Raw genomic sequence first — 16,923 nt, forward strand, 5'->3', positions numbered from 1 at the left:
TTTTATATATGTGTCTGTCTTTTACTCTATAAGGTGATACTTGTTGGTTTAGATAAACAATGCCTGTTTTACCTCCACTGAAAGAAAAATAATTTTTACCAACATAATGGAAATCAGAATAAAAATAAGATGCAAACTAAATTTTTGAGCTAGATTTTGCTAATCTGGACAAATTTTATATGCCTTTTAATAATTTTTAATTATTTTAATTATAATCTTTCCAGAATCTGAATATGCTTAGAAAAAAGAAACTACAGCAAATTAATTCTTTTAACTTAATAATAGAGAAGGTGATCTTTAAAGTTAGAATACGAGTTTCATGTTAGTTTTGGTTTTAAATAAACATCCTTGGTCAGGAACTTTTCTCAGTATGTTTCCCTGGTAAGCATGCTGAAAATGTTACTGCTTAGTTTGTAACATTTACATAAACTGGGTCACTAACTGACATTTTTGCATTTTCAGTTAGGTTATGGCTGCTTTCTTTTTTGTATTCTTAAATTGAAAAGTATAATCCTGTTTTTTCTTGCAGTGATCCATACGTGAAACTTTCACTGTACGTAGCGGATGAGAATCGGGAACTTGCTTTGGTACAAACAAAAACAATTAAAAAGGTAAGTGCCCATCCTTAATTAAACATCATTTAAGTCATAATTTAATCTGATTTAATTATGTCTTTGAGCTTTGTAGATGTTTTTGTTTTAAGCTGGCAGTATTTTTATTTTAAACCTCTCTTAGTATGAAATCTATAAATTCAGCAGAGATCAAACTTTTCAATATTAATCTAAGACACTGGTTTTGGCTTTTAGTTACGTGTATGCATGGTCAGTCATGTCTGATTCTTTATGACCCCATGGACTCTGTAGCCCTCCAAGCTTCTCTGTCCATGGAGATTCTCCAGGCAAGAATACTGGAGTGGGTTGCCATTTCCTCCTCCAGGGGATCTTCCCAACCTAGGGATCACACCCAGGTCTCCTATATCTCCTGGATTGGCAGATGGATTTTTTACTATAAAAGCAGTATTCAAAGAAGCATTGTTACCAGTAGCAGTTTTTTTCCCTGCAAAGAATAAAGCAAAACATGGATTTGTTCTTGTTGACTCGTTAGTTTATGAAAAGAAATTTAAAGCCATTTAAAATATATTTAATGAAATGGAGTGGCTTGTGGATTTGGTAGCAACAACGGGAATGGTTTAGCTTAAAACAGGTATTACCAAAGGAAGCAAAATACTTGCTTAGCTACATGGAAACAAATAAAAAATATTAACAATAAAACTGTATGTGTATGTGTGTATGTATGCCTCACTTTTCTAAATTTTACATGCATGAGCTCATTAGATTTGTTTCCATAATTATACCTTAATTCATATTTCCATGTTTTTATATGCATCTATAAAATACATTAGAACATAGATTTATATCTATACTTATATCTTAATACATCTACTTCATGTTTTTATATGTATCTGTTAAATCATATATTTACCCCCAAATAAATAAATACCCCAGAATATTCGGGGCATTTATTGAAGGTGCATGTTTTCTACCAAAAGTACTGTTCTTATCTGTGCTTCAGTAGTGTTTATGGATCCCCGTTATTTTTCCTTTCCTATCTTTGTGGGGTAAACAATCTAATACACCCAGTGATAAGCAATTCCTGGAGCGCGCGAGGGCTTTTAAAAAATGGTAACTCTTCCTGCTATTGTGCAGACGCCCGGGGTCTGTTGCCAGGTCATTTTGTGAAAGGAAGAGACAGCAGTCTAGCGTGTCTCCCACCTGGCATTCCGACTGGCCCTGAAAATCTGGAGAGTTTGGAGAGCAGGGGCCGGTATTTTGATGGGTGGGGAGGATTCCTGAGAAGGACGGAGGCCATTGTTCCCTGTTGGGCGCTGTCGCTGGGCGGGGGAGGCAGCCGGGGACCTGGTTGCCCGCGGGACGCAGAAGGAGCGGAGAACCGGAGCCGCGATCGGGGGGCACTGAACCGCGTTTCCTTCCGAGGCGAGGGCCCCCTCCTCCGCCCCACGGGAGAGGGCTGCGCTGTGTGCCCGGCTCGGTTAGTATTTCTGTGCGGCGCGGGGTGTTGAAGAACCGTTTGCATCATCCTCTGCTCCTCGTGGGCGGGTGCCTGGCACTGCACGCGTTCTATGGCCTCACCTGTCTGCTCCCGACCCCACCTGTCCTCTGCCTCTCCCCCTCCGCGTCTCCCCGAAGTGGGTCTCCTGGCCCTCTGCAGCCCCCGCAGCCCCGAGCTTGCAAGCACCTCTCCCCTTCCTCCCTCTTGCTCGCGTTCACTCATTTCCATCCCAGGCTCCATCCGGAACTAGAAGCGTGAGCCCCTTTTATTTAGGGTTAGATTTCCCCCTTGAGCTGTGGGTGGCGAAATTGCTGACTCTTTTTTTCTTTAATGCCATTTCAGTGTTGTATACATCCTATGCTTGTTTTTTATGATGCTTTGTGTTGTTATTATTTTGCTGTTTCTTGCACTAGTTTTTACAGAAAGATAGATGAATAAAGGCAAATATCATTCTAACTTAAAAAATCTCTGTAGTCCTTGGTGAGGGGGTGATTTTTCAGTCTCATTTTTACATACAGTTTTTGAGAGATGTGTTCATTTCAGAGCATAATGCTTGTCCAAATGCACAAACACATGTGTATATGTAGTCTTCCAGAGGATGTATGTTTATGTGGATTGCCAGGCAGATAGATGGGTGGATGGATGGATGGGTGGATGGATGGATGGGTGTGGATGGACAGAGAAGAGGATTGAAGTACATCGGTAGGTGAATATTTGTAAACCTAGTTATTTAGGGAGAAAGAGTTCACTTTCAGTTTATAACGGGCAGTTTTTGCATGTTATATAATCTGATCATCAATATTGTTCTTTATAAAATAGTCTTTAGATTTCAGTATTTGTGTAAATAGTGAATACCGTCACCCTTCTGCCACCTGCTTCATGATTCTCCAAAACAGATTTGTAGCAGGTTGAGGGAAGTGAAAAAAGTCCATTTCTTCTTTATTGAATAATTATATCAATGTTAATTTCTTAAAGAATATCTTGACTTTCATGGTGATGGCTCTTTGTAGGCGTCTGACATTATTCTTTCTGGTTGATGGCATGAAATTTATGGTTTCTTATCCGTTTCATACACACATCCCCTCCCCATCTAGTTTGGTGTATAGAATAGTCTCAGATAACTTAAGTGCTTCTTTAATTGCCATTTTGAAAATCTCTTAGCTATGTTTTTAGTGGAAAAAAAAAAAAAGTTTAAGCAAATATGTGGACTGCACTGTACCAGTAACTGTTAACGTTCCAAAGACTGTAAAAGAAATTACAAGATGATTTCTCTTCCAGACGCTGAACCCAAAGTGGAATGAAGAATTTTATTTTAGAGTAAGTTTTTCTTTTCTTGGGGTGAGGGATCATAATTGTTATTGATAACTAGACTGATATATTATCTCAACAGACTCACTCAGTTACAGCTACTAAATTTTTATTGAGATTCCTTTTAAGATGAGAAAAGGTTGGGTAGCTTTCTAGTGTATCCCAAATTTTTAAAAGCTATAACTAGTGGTAACAAAATCTGGACTTGTTTCATTTGGGGATCTTTGAGGGAAACAAAAAGAAAGTTATCCAAATAGCAAAGTTTAGCTTTCCTATGCAAATTTTTCTTTAAAAAATAAAGTAAAATTAAAACAGTAGCTTAATTGTTTCAGTGAGGTATAAGCTCAATAGAAGCAGCATGATTAAAAAGAAGCCTGAAATTTACTAATCACGTTCCAATTTGGAAAGAAAATTTTTACAATTCAGATATTAAGTGTGAGCATATGTGTGTAACATAAAACTACATCTGAAGTTTAAATATCACCAAATTAGGTAAAATTTCCTCAACCTTTTATATTTAATATCTAGAAGAGCTACTTGTAGAAATGACTGAATTCTGTAAATTAATGGAAATTACTTTTCAGTGAGTTTATGTGGTCATTGCTTTTTTTTTTGGTATTAAAATTTTGAAACTATTAAGCTGCTCAGTTATTTAATGGAAAGTATGTTTTTTTCTCTTCAAGATGAATTAATTTTAATTGTCTGAATAGCTGTGTTATTAAAAATACTCTACCTCCAGAAGTATTCTAGATAAGATCTTCTGAGTGGTATAGATTCCCAAAGCACAATATTGCCATTAGACTGATGATAATGGTCCTGATTTCTTCCTTTCAGTCACAACAGTATTTTATACATTTTATGTGCTCCGAACATAGATCACTATATATGACATCTGTTTTCTATTATGTTCAGAGCTAAAATATGGCATTGATATTTGAATACTTGGTAAGCTCCTATGTCTAGCCTCTACTGAAACTGAGGGACACACGGGCTTGTACACTGTTTCACTACCAGATACATTTTTAAATTACTTTGTGAAAGACCGAAAATGTAATGGAGGCAGATAGGTGTTATTGGCCCGTAACTCACTCTCAGATACAGCTTTCCACTTGTAATACTCCAAACTACTTAGACGTCTTTCAGTTTGCGGGAAACAAAAATTAATTAAACACCTTGGCCACATTTCTAAAAATTTTAGTACATTCAAGATATTTTTCAAGTTATATTAGTCCTAAAGATACGTAAACTTGATTTGGCAGGGGGAGGGGGGCACATTTAACAACTTCTTTGTCCCGTTCATTGAACAGACCTTTTTTGAGTGCCTACTGCATCCCAGCCCCTGTCACGGCGTGTGGACTCACTGGTCCACTGAGCTTTCAAACAGACACTACCCACCCTCCACCCCGCCCCCGGCCAACCTGCTTGCTCCATCACCAGGTTAAGAGCAAGCCAAGGGGTCAGGAGCACAAGCCGTGTTCTTTCCTTCACTTCTCCCTTCTGAGACAGCTGAGGCTTAGTGATGGGAGACCTGGGTCCCATCCCCAGCTCTGCCACTGACAGCCCTTCTGACCCTGGAGAAGCCATCCTAGGATTCACACTCCCCACGGGCTCTGCTAGTGAGAGAGGAGTCCTTCCTGAGGAAGGTCGTTTCCAGGATTTATGTACAGTGATAGAAATGAGAACGTGTTGCACCTGACACTTGGGTCTGAAGAACGATTCCTGCTATTTCAGTGAGGTTTGGGGAAAGAGACAGAAAGAAGCAAAAAGACACCAAAAGCCCAGGGGCTCTGACACTGACCCTGCCATTGCTGGAAGAGGGGCTATCTTTTATTTCTCTTTTCTCTAATGGCTCCAAGCGTGGGCTCTGTAGACACTTGGGCCAGGCCTGGTGGAGCTCCTGGTTGCCCTGCATACTAGCTGTGGGCTCCTGGGCAAGTTACTTTACCCTCCTGGTCTCAACTCCTCATTTGTGAAATTGGAGCAACAGTTGTATACATCACAAGGGTGCTTTGAGAATAAATGGGACATACGTTTTGCTATTTAATAAGGAGATGGTGCCTAAAAAGCGTGCACACAGCGGTGAATACTGCCTTTTACTATTTCCTTCATGACTTTTGATCGTTGCCTAAGAAATTTTCTCAGGCGTAGACCTTGATGAGGGCGTAGCCTTGGTGTACAGGCATGAGGGTGCCTTTTTAGGGGAGGTTTAGGAACTGTTAAAAACCATTCAGAAGTATCCTTTCTTATGTTAGAAAAGCAGCGCTTCAAGCCATTTTCTTCTGATATGTCTAAATATTAGGCATGGAATAATATAGAAGTCAATAATAGAAAACTTTGATGGAAGAGCAGGTTGTTTACACTGTACAGTTGATCTGAGTGCATTATAAAGTATTTTATTCTTTCAGTCCCTTACTTCATTCCTTGGAATTATTTCTGCCCATTTAAAACATATTGTTTCTGTCCCTTATTAGGTAAATCCATCTAATCACAGACTCCTGTTTGAAGTATTTGATGAAAACAGACTGGTAAGTGAGTCCTAATCTTTAATTTTGGCTTCATTTTTTTAAAAAAACTGAATATTTTAGAGCACCGTACTTTAGGAATCTGTATTTATGTTGCACTTCTGTCGGTATACATGTCCCTCAAAAAGACCATTTTTGTCCCATTACTAGCTGAATGTTCATAATGATCAAGGCCATCACTCATGTAAATGACCCTTCCAGGGTTTTTATGTATAAGGCAAACTGTGTGATTGTGACACGTTCAGTATCAAATCTCTTTGGGAAAACAAAAATCTAATTAACAGTATACAGCAAAAAGGTAATATATTTAATAGGTAAAATTAAAAAGTATTTTAATTGAAAGTATCTTCAAAGAACCAGAGATATGCCTGAGGCATCAGTTTGCTGCAAATAACGTTTTATATAGATTGATGGTAGGTAGCTGTGTATTCTGTGTGCGTGCACAGGTATGTAACTGATACAACTTAGATTTCATTTTAGAAATGCAATTTCAGAAGCAAATCTGGCTTTAAGTACTTTGCCAAAATTAACTCCCTAGAATGTATACAGCAAGTACTCACAAGGCAAGGTTTGCAACTATGAAAATGAATATTATCATGATACATACTAACTTTTAATGTACTCTCAGAAGTGGTATTGAGTTGACCATAAAGTTTGTTCAGGTTTTCCTGTAAGATGTTATGGAAAAACCTGAACAAACTTTTTGGCGAACCTTACATTATAAGTGAATGTAGTTGTTGTACACAAATCTGCTTTTGAGTTCCTGAACTCAATGTCCTGAAACTTAATGTCCACTCATCCCTCAGTCTCCATGGGGAGCCTGGTACCGTGACTCCTGCAGATACCAAAATCCAAAGACCCTGAAGTCTCTAATATAAAATGGTGTAATATTTGCAGATAACCTAAACGCATTCTCCTGTATGCTTGAAATTTATCTCTAGATTACTTACGATACCCCAATACAGTGTAAATGCTATGTAAATAGTTGCCTGTATGAGGCAAATTCAAGTTTTACTTTTTGGAACTTGTTGGAATTACTCCCTTTCCTCAATATTTTTGATTCATGGTTGGTTGAATCCATGAATGTAGAACATAGATACAGAGGTTTAACCATATATTATTTGCTTAAAATAAACGTCCTTATGAACCCTTCTTTTTGCAGAATTCAACTGGAACTACTTGAATAGCTTGAGTTTTATAGAATATTTGATCTGAAGGAGACTTATAATATCTCATTTAATGTCCTGTCCTTGCAAATGAGAGCACTGAGGTCTAGAGCCCTTATGTAATTATGTAACTGCTAGTCTCTTAAGTCTCGGGCCAGTGGTGGTGAATTTGTCGTTGTTCAGTCGCCAAGTCATATCCATCTCTTTTGCAGCCCCATGAACTATAGCCTGCTAGGCTCTTCTGTCCATGGGATTTCTCAGGCACGAATACTGGAGTGGGTTGCCATTTCCTTCTCCAGGGGATCTTCTGAACCCAGGGGTCAAACCCACATCTCCTACATTGGCAGGCAGAGTCTCTACCGCTAAGCCACCAGGGAAGCCAGTGGTGGAGAACAGCCAAGCCTTAACCCTTAGCATGGAACTTGGGAGCATATTTGATCTCCTGTGCCTGGTATCACTCTCCAAATTAGAAAATCAAAGATGTTGGCCCACCATCCTGATAGCTTTTTCTATTAAAATATGTGGATTTTCTGTGGCTTTGCATCGAGCTTGACATTTTATACCTTAGGTGACACTTAGTAGTACTGAATGGCTAAATCACTTCTGCTCTGTGTGTGAAGTTATTTTCTTGTTAAATCCAGTGAGAAATTCTGCTTGAGAGTACAGTTCTTGGCACTCCATCTCTTATCCAGAAAACACTGAATTCAGCAAACGTTCAGTGAGTAACAGTAAGTCCCTGGAGATATACATGCAGCCACAGACTAATTCTTCCTTTCTCATTTATTGAGTATAATAACACTTGAAGGTGAAGAAAGGGTCAACACTGTGGAAAAATTGCCTCCTGTCAGATGGATTCTAACTCATTATTTTCCTTCTACTAAAAGAAATACACTGTAAAAATTTTTGTTTTCCATTTCCATTATCTAAAAGAATGACTGGAGATGGCCTTGCCATGAGCCCTAAACTAGAGTTTCAAGCCCAAAAGGGCTTTGAGTGAATGCCAAGCTCTAAGAAACCCCACGTGAATGCAAACTTTATCTGAAAGATTGTGCTTTATGTACCGAGCTTTGCCCCAGGCCCTCGGCAGTGTTGTTACTGTGCAGTGAATGCTGCTGCTGGTGGCTTTTTCTTTGTTGGCTATTAATCCGGCTAAGACAGTACGTGACTGTAGTGGTGCTTGGCAGTTTTCGCGTTAAACAAACTGGCTTCCATTTCTCTCATAGAGATCATTTTTGGCATTTAAAACCCATGCCTTTAGAAAACAGGTCTGAATGCATGTAAACACAGGGTTAATCCTCCACACCCTGGACTCCAGGGCTGCTGACAGAGCCATGCTTTGCGGATTTTAAAATAAACTTTTGTCACCCTTTGCAGCTTGGTATTCCCCCTTTGCCCCCCATCATTTTTTTTTATTCCCTCCTAAATAAACCTCTTTTTTAAAATAACTGATGTTTCTGGCTCACAGAAAAGAGTATGTTTAAAGCACACAGAATATATCCAAATTAGCTACAAGTCCGATGACAGTTTTTTGAACATGGACTTTCACTTTTATTACTTAGGTCCTTTCTGGCCCTTCAAAAGTAACAAGATTCTCTGTTTGTAACCCAACTGGGGTGATACTGCTGACTTCTTACTGGAAAACAGTCAGCTCCAGGCAGACTTTTTTTTCTGCATGGTATTTAAGTTAATTTATTACAAAAGCCACAAGCAACACACTTCTTCAACTGTCTTTCCCTTTTTTTTTTTTTTTTTTTGAGTGGGGGGATGTTGTTTTTTCTGCTATCTGGCATACAGGGGGGAATGTCTTCTCCAGCTGGGTTCCTTTCCTCTGGCACTGCCGTATCTGAGAATCATATTATGTGTGAGATTGTGTCCCCCGCCCTCCCCATCTTTCAAATAAAAAACATGTGGTGGTAGCCAGAGGCAGACCCCAACTGGCAGTAAGTTGTTCGCCCCCCTCCCTCCACTCAGCTATTTTGTTACTTGTAGATCATGTTCTAATTATTTAACGTTAAAGGGACACGCATTCTGTGGGGTGTGTAATCGTATTTATAGTACGTTTTATTAGTTTGCATTCCATCGTGGTAGTGTGGTGATATCATATGTAAGAGGGGCACGTAACATCCGATTGCTCCTGAAAGGGCTTTCCTGCAGCCCCTGCAATTTCACTTGTCACTGTTGGGTTCGATGGGAAGGGGGTTCCTCTGTGTGCTTCTGCCTTGGGTGCCAGTTCTCTCGCATCGGTGAGACAGCGCCCGGGTGCCCAGCTCGGTTTGGAAAGAACTGTCCGGGGAGCGCGCTGCACTGAGATTTATAGCCGCATGGCTCGGACTCTGTTTGCTGCCTTAGTCAGCTGTGAGAGCTCCCTGCTGGGGCCACTCCTGTCTGATGGAAAAGCAGCAGCTGGGAAGGTGCTGTTTCAGGCTCTTGCTGTTTAAAAAAAAAAAAAATGAGAGCGAGAGGGGGAAGAAAACTCCACTAAGTCCAGAAGCTGGCATTGGAGAGGGAGACCGCGGTCATGTGGTTCCGGCCACCCTACCCTCTGTCACAGTGCGGATGAGAGCTTTCTGCTCTTATCCAATCATGCCTGGAATGCCGCTTGCCACTTGGGTTATTTCTGCTATCTGCCGCCCTTGGTGCCGCAGTGCTCACGCTTTGGCAGATGGAACGCTTTTCCTTGGAGTTCGTGTCTTTGGGGTTTGACTGCTGGCAGCGCCAGGCCTGTTGTTGCCGCTCGCCCTGTCCCTTCCTGGCCCTCTGGGCACCATGGCCCATCGGCTTCGGTTTCATTTTGGCTCCTGCCGCAGCAACACAGCCCCCGAGTCGGAGATCCTAGACCAGGAGGGAGAAGACGACTTTTTCATGGCATTCCACACGCTCCCGCGGCGGGGCGGCGCGGTCGCACTGGCCCCGAGCGGAGCGCAGGACGCGGGCCTGCGGGGAGGCGTGGGCGCGCTCAAGCGCAGCACATCCATGTTCATCCCGCAGCTGCTGGGCCCCGTGGACTCGCGGCCCACGCGGAGCTCGTCCGTGCAGATCTCGCTGCAGCGCAAGGCGGCTGACGGCGCCCCCGACGACGGCGACGCGGGCACGGAGCCGCCGGGGGAGCCCCCGGAGGCCAAGAGCCTCGACGACGGCGGCGGGGGCGATGGCTCCCCTCCCGGGGGGCCCGGGGCTCCAGGCCCGCAGCTCAACGGCACGTGTGGCCGCCGCCGAGCGCCGGGCCCCGACGGCCGCGAGGAGGCCGAGCTGCCGGCCGTGCGCGTCCAACACCGCGCGTCTAGCGCCGATGTGCGCCCGGTGAAGCTGATGCCCTCGGGAGCCGAGGGCCAGGCTGGGCCCGCAGCGGCGGCGCCCGAGCCCAGGCGCTGGTCCCTGCAGCACGTTCCAGATGCTTCTGGAAGCTCCGGGAAGCGCTGCTTTGTCTTCCAGCTGCAGCAGCCGCCAGCCGGTGGCGGCGGGCCCGCGCCGAGCGGCGACTTCAACTTCGGCTTCACCGGCACCAAGGGGGACAGGTTGGTGAGGTATCCCCGAATCCGGCTGGAGAGGAGCAGCTCGTACCCCACGCAGCCCCGGGCTGAGCGTGGGAGTCCCCCGGAGGAGCGCGGCCACCCAGACCCGGAGGCGCCCCCGCGGGGCCGCAGGGTGGCTCCCGATGCCCACAGGACCGAGGCGGTGGCCGAGAGGTCACCACAGGGCCAGGGCTGCACGTTTAAGATCAGGCAGGATCAAAACGCGGGGCAGCAGCACTTCAGAATCCTCGTGACTCGGGGGCCCGAGGAAGCCCCCCAGAGTCCCGAGGAGGACGCCGCAGCGGCCGGCCCGGCTTCCACGGGAGCCGGCGCCCCGGTAAGTGAGCCTGCGATACCGTATGTCCCCACGAGGAAGGGGCCAATTCTAGCCCAGCAGGCGTATTCTGCAGCGGAATTAAAATAAACAACATCCTCCTCCCTTCAGGGACTTTCCCTGCTTTGGGCCAGAGTAACTTAGTGTGTTTGGCCGGGTTCTGGGTCCACGATTTGTGGTCCCGCCTTTGGTAGAAGTCCATGAAACTAGTTAGCCGATTTTAGAAAATATCGTAGCCTTAGGTCTTCAAAGTCTCATAACTCTGTTTTGAAAAATCCAGACAACCCTTTCCCCCGTTTCCCTCCCTTCTCAATAAAAGACTTTTTAAGATGTCATTACTTTTTGAGTTAATGTGCAGTGCCCCAGCGTGTTGACGTTGGAAATGCGTTAAAAAGCTGCTTGCAGATACAAGCTGTGAGGACACTCGCGTTTAAAAAATAATCCTTTCTAATCCAGGTGAGAGAATCTCAGGTTAAATGTATCTGGTTGCTTCATAATTAAGCATATGTCAAGTTGGACCCATTCTTCCTCATGGCCTTTTAGCTGTACAGGGCCGGCCCTGGTTGTATAATGTATTGTCTTTGTGGGTTTGTTGGGTTTTTTTTTTGGTCCCATTAAGTTATAGTGAACAAAGGTAGCCACAGTTGTGGGCCGGGAGGAAATGTGTCTTTGAAGCAGATTGGCCTGTGAGGCCAAGGTGAGGGGAAACTGCTGGGGGCTTGTTAATGGTCAGACTGTGCACCCCTGCAATTGAACACTGCCCACTCGAGTGTCTAAACTGGGCTGCTGTACATAGAATAGTTAAGTGCCCAGCCTCCAGCTGTGGAAACGGAAGCCCAGCAACAGATTTTGGCCTTCATTGCTCCTGTGTTCTTGCTCTCTCCCTTTCAGTGAAATGGAGTACAGACAGACAGCTGCTAACTCCACCAGGCAAATGATGACTCTGCAGCTTTCATAGTTGGTCATGGGATGCAAAGTTTCACCAGTTAGCTTTCTTTTACTACTAATCACTAGCCACGTGCTTTATTTTTTTCCAAAGGACAAGCTCCTTGTATTCTGAGTTGGGGTTGTTTTCCTTGAATTTCCTCCGACGGCTGGATTTCAGGATATGGCAGTGAAATGTCTGGGAGACTTTGTGTTTGGTTTCAGTTGGGAATTGCGACTTTTCAAAGTGGATGACTGAGTTTGGCTGTGGAACCGTATCATCTTTTATTATTTTGTGTCGAGAAATACTTTTGGCCGTATGAGTAAGTTTTATCACTGATCCATTGTTGTCTTTCAGTATTTTGAAGGCATATAATCAGGTGCTAAATGTCAATATATTTTTCTTGTTAATATAACTTTATAACTGTTAATGTAACCGTTTCTTCTTCTTTTCCCTTTTATACACCCTTTTCTTTTATTATCTCTAGCCCTTTCATTAGAAAATGCTGTATTTTTGGTCTGAACCAATACCGTTTTTATACAGTGGTACAGATTTCAACAAAATTCTGATAATAGCATCTAACTTTCATCCCAAGAAAGTACCATCACGACAGGTGTAGACTTCTTTGGGCAGCATATTTTCATGCTGAATTTGGACCACCTACCACGTGAATATTGACAACATGCATATCCTGAGTTTTGACAACTTATCAGACTTTTAAATCATTTTGCAGTTAGGTGTTGAGGACAAATGGATTTTTATAATTACAGTCTCATTTGGCTTGATGTTTCTCCCGGGATTAAAAAAACAAGTGGAACATACCAAACACTGTGTGTAATTTACATGCAAGGGCCATTCTAACTTTCAAGGGCTGTTAGAGTGAAAAATAAAATTTCTTCACATTTGGAAATGTAAGTTCTAGAATAAAGAGCTTTTTGTGGAAAGTAAGTTCCATCTAGAGCATAGTAGTTTTTATTTTCGAATTTGTATTTTTGTACACTTCTATAAATTTGTGAAGGGTTGGTAGGAAGCTGGCTTTTTCTTTTAAGTGAAAACTTGCTTCTTCGAGAAGCAAAAACAAAACTTGTCTCATAACAAAACTGTCGGCTCCATTCAACACTTTGTACGTGTTTCAAATGGGCAGGGGTGTTAAGTGTAGGCAGCAGCTGCCACGGCCTTATTTATCTTGAGGGAAAACATTCACTTGGGCGTCTACAGTCTGGCCGCCACCAAGCTCTTTTGACGTTTCAAATATCTGCTGCTTTGGACAGAAGGGCATTTCATTATTAGTTTACATGAAAAATCGATTACAGTCAGGTCTTTTGAATGATGTCAAAAATCTTTCTTGATGGGGAAAACCTTTCAAGATTCCTTTTGCGAATGTGCTCAGATGTCACGATCCATGCCTTAGACCTTATTACAAGGCTGTTTTGTTGAGAACTTTGCTCAGTGCCTCCCAGACATCCTGTCATGACTGTCACGAATAAATTTAAAATGCAACATGATTGTAAAAAAAAAATGCTAATCAGATTCCAGGGACCTCTTGTGAGCCTTGATTTTTTTTTTTCTACCCAGTCTGTGAAGTAAGATAGAATTGATTTTTTTAGAGTTATTAGTTACCATGTTACAATATTTCAAAATGCTGATACCTTACCAGTTTACTTTGTACATTTTAATGGTTATTTAGTGAATAATTTAGTTACTTTCTTGAATTAGTGTTTTGGGTTCCTCCTAACTGCATGGTAGTGACTCTGAGGCAGAGGGATCCTGTTTATCAGGGTTTCTGTGCCCTTGCTCGATGCCTTCGTGCATAGCAACTGCTTGGCTCTGCATCCTACAAGTTTCAGGAGCCGGTTTTCTAATCCCATTAATAATGTCATTACATGTTTAAGGTCCACCGTGTATATAACATCACACTGAGTCCTTGGAAAGTTTCTGGGTCTCTCTGTTTCTTGCTGACACAGAATTTAAAATGTAAACAGAGATCAAAGGGCCGGGGGGCGGGGGAGAACACTTCTTCTGACACCCACTCCACACGCTACAGGGAAAGAGCGTGCTTCCTCTACTTCTTCCTGGGTTCTCTAAATTTCCCCCCGTGCCCTTCCCGTGGATACACGTGTCACAGAAGCGGCATGGCAATCTTCTGTGATTCCCAATTCCTTTTACTGAATGGCAGAGGAATACCCCAGCTCTTTTTGTTTGGGGAGAATTTAGTTTAGGTCTCTTTTAGACAGGGCGATTCGACTCTACAGAACATTTTTGACTTTAGTATTAGTTGGTGTCTCCTTTTTACCTTAAAAGATTAATTCTAGGAAAATATGTACAAGCATTAGTCCTTCAGTCGTGTCTGACTCTCTGTGACCCCATGGACTGTAGCCCGCCAGGCGCCTCTGTCCATGGAATTCTTCAGGCAAGAATCCTGGAGTGGGTAGCCATTCCCTTCTCCAGGGGATCTTCCCAACCCAAAGATCAAACCCAGGTCTCCTGCATTGCAGGCACATTCTTTCTTTATTTAAAAGCACCGCCACCACAGTGTAGAGGTTTAAAAAGTAGCTGGTCGTCCTTGCACTGACTTGGTCTCTGATCGGATTCTGTGAGGTTTTCTTTTCAGCGGTCTCGCTCAACCTGGTTGTATACAGCTGTGTTCCAATATTATGTAACTTGAAATTTACCTTAGAGGGATTAGTGAAAAGTGTACGTGATAATGTGTAGGTGTGTACACACGGAAACAAAGGGCTTGCGGGTGACACTCACATCTCTGTAGCACTTCACAATTGGATCAGTGCCGGCCTTTATTTCACTTAATATAACCATCCGACTGCCTCGCTCAGCTTTTCCGACCACCATATGGTAAAACTGTTGATTTACTGTTTCCAGTGAAGGTATGTGAAACTGTCATTAGGTGTGATAACTAATGACACACACCTAATGTCAGTGTCACATTCTATCTACCATTTTTTGTATCTATGTAGAATGGGAATCTATAGCAGTTGCACAGAGTTGGACACGACTGAAGCGACTTAGCAGCAGCAGCAGGATGGGAATTTAAAAAATATGTTTATATCTTTGCACGTCAAACACCTGTGTAGCAGCTCAGTGCTTTCTGTGATGTGACGTTTTAATGCTGAAGATTTTGGAGATGGCGGCTTCGATGGGTGCCTTGGAGCACTGGCCTAGTGGACTGGGCTCTGCAGATTCCTGACATGCCCCAGGAGGTGAGACTCCCTCTCTGAGCCTTCTCCCTTGTCAGTGAAAAAGGAGGCTAAAAACACCCAACTCGCGGGCTTATGGTGAGGTTCCAATGAGGCGCTGTGTTGGCCTTTTCCTTTGTTACCCACATCTCTGTAAGGTACAGATTGTTCCCCAAGGGAGGTAATTCGGTTGCTGTGAACAGTCGGGTTTTGATCACAGGGTGTTAGACACAGGGCCACAGAGACTTAAGGAACACCTGGAATCGTTTGCTTCGGTGACTGGCTTTCATCTCCCGTGTACTGTCATCTCAGCCTTCCCTAGTGTTTGCCCCTCGGATAGTCAGCGTCACAAGGCCTAACAGTGCCCTGTGGTGCCACAGGCCTTGAGGAGACTGCATTTAGATTGTCACTCTGCCTCGGACAACAGGACCTTTAATTGTGTTTGCACGATTGAATTTTGAAACTTAAACATAGTTATATCTGCTGGCATTTCAGACATGTTGCTGGTTTGCCATGTCGTTTTGGCTATATATATGTGTGTATCTATCTATCTATCTATCTATATATATATTTTTTTTTTTAAACCAGGCCATGTTTCCAGTTGTTTGTCTTTCCTTCTTATTGGCTGTGGCTTTTGAGCAGGAATCTAACGTTATCTGTACAAAATTTCCACATTGTGTGGTTTACAAATGAGGGCAGTATTTGGGAATAGGCCTTATTGGATACTGCCTTTTAGAGGGTTTTCATAAACGCTGCAGCTGCTTCTCTTGGCTAAGCTTGGAGGCAGAGTTCTTCGGCATTGAACTAAAACTACAATTTTATAATGCATGCTAATAAGAAAATTGTTATCTCAAAACTTCACAATACTGGAAGATATTTACTCCATGTAAGAATCACCTTAAATTTAATCAACGTTACGTGTCTCTGTATAGTTGATAGTTTAAAATTAATTGGGGCTAATCTAAATAGTCAATTCCCTGTAGCTCAGATGGTAAAAATTCTGAATAGGAGTCTGTGGAATTTGATCAAGCAGATTTTTTTTAATAAAAGTAATCAACTGCATTGATGCTGAAATGGATCAATGCCAGAAATACATTGTCCTTTTTAAACTCTAAGACATTTGCAAAAAATGAGGAAAAAGCAGGAATTCATGGAAGGTGTTGAAACTGTTGCTTGAATGCTCGAATACCAGAATATCTAAGTTTCCATTCTGAATGCCGAAAGCAGCTCAGGAAGCCCACTCCACAGTTGGCTGGTGATTACTGAGAGGCTTGGTAACCTGTCTGCAATCATCTAGTTCCCTTGATTCGTACCAGGCAGCCTAACAGTCCACGTCCTCCACAAGAGAGGACAGCAGTCTCCCCACGATGTACAGCCAGCTCCAGTTTAAGGTGAAAAAGGCCTGAGAGGACAGAGTGTTAAAAATATGCACTAAAATGTGTCGTTTAGGAGCTTGGTGATTTTTTCTGGGCAGATGGAGATGGTGGAAAGATTTTCAGAAATAATCTCGACACAGTATGTATCACGGATGCATGATGTTTCCAATGGATTTTTCCTTTTTAAAATCTCTTGTTTTTACTTATTTCGCTATCCTTCCTTGGGCAAGAGGGAATGGCAGTGAAATAGTGGGCTGCATGGTGGGCCTGAGTGAAATGGTCAGTGTCTTGCCTGTTTTGTGCTGTGTCCTGAATGGACTCCTCAGGGGTCTCCAGGCATCACCACATCTTAACAGGAAGTGTAGTCTTCAGGCTGCAGGATGAAGAGGATTGAATTTCACCAAGCCTGCTTTTTATACCCTGATCATTTTAGAACCAAGGGCTGTTCTGACACTTTGGACTAGACTGCTTCAAGGGAAGGAAAAGGTCATGGAAGTATCATCAATTGAGTTGAAAGGG

At 42.9% G+C, this 16,923-nt stretch overlaps 1 protein-coding gene across 14 annotated transcripts in view; it reads left to right on the plus strand.

Moving 5' to 3' along the window:
• Nucleotides 1–16,923, plus strand: part of NEDD4L (NEDD4 like E3 ubiquitin protein ligase) — a 381,755-nt gene that overhangs the window by 214,540 nt on the left and 150,292 nt on the right. For 3 of the 14 annotated variants that reach the window (XM_061400317.1, XM_061400318.1, XM_061400319.1), the window contains exons 3-5: nt 530–611; nt 3,349–3,387; nt 5,850–5,903. In XM_061400317.1, coding sequence (XP_061256301.1) covers nt 530–611; nt 3,349–3,387; nt 5,850–5,903 — 175 coding nt within the window. Of the gene's footprint in view, nt 1–529; nt 612–1,964; nt 2,050–3,348; nt 3,388–5,849; nt 5,904–10,257; nt 10,916–11,620; nt 12,160–16,923 lie in introns of those variants that run through there. The other 11 variants (XM_061400322.1, XM_061400324.1, XM_061400325.1 and 8 more) reach the window with 7 other exon arrangements.

The sequence above is a fragment of the Bos javanicus genome, chromosome 24, assembly GCF_032452875.1.
Source record: "Bos javanicus breed banteng chromosome 24, ARS-OSU_banteng_1.0, whole genome shotgun sequence".
Classification (NCBI taxonomy): domain Eukaryota; kingdom Metazoa; phylum Chordata; class Mammalia; order Artiodactyla; family Bovidae; genus Bos; species Bos javanicus.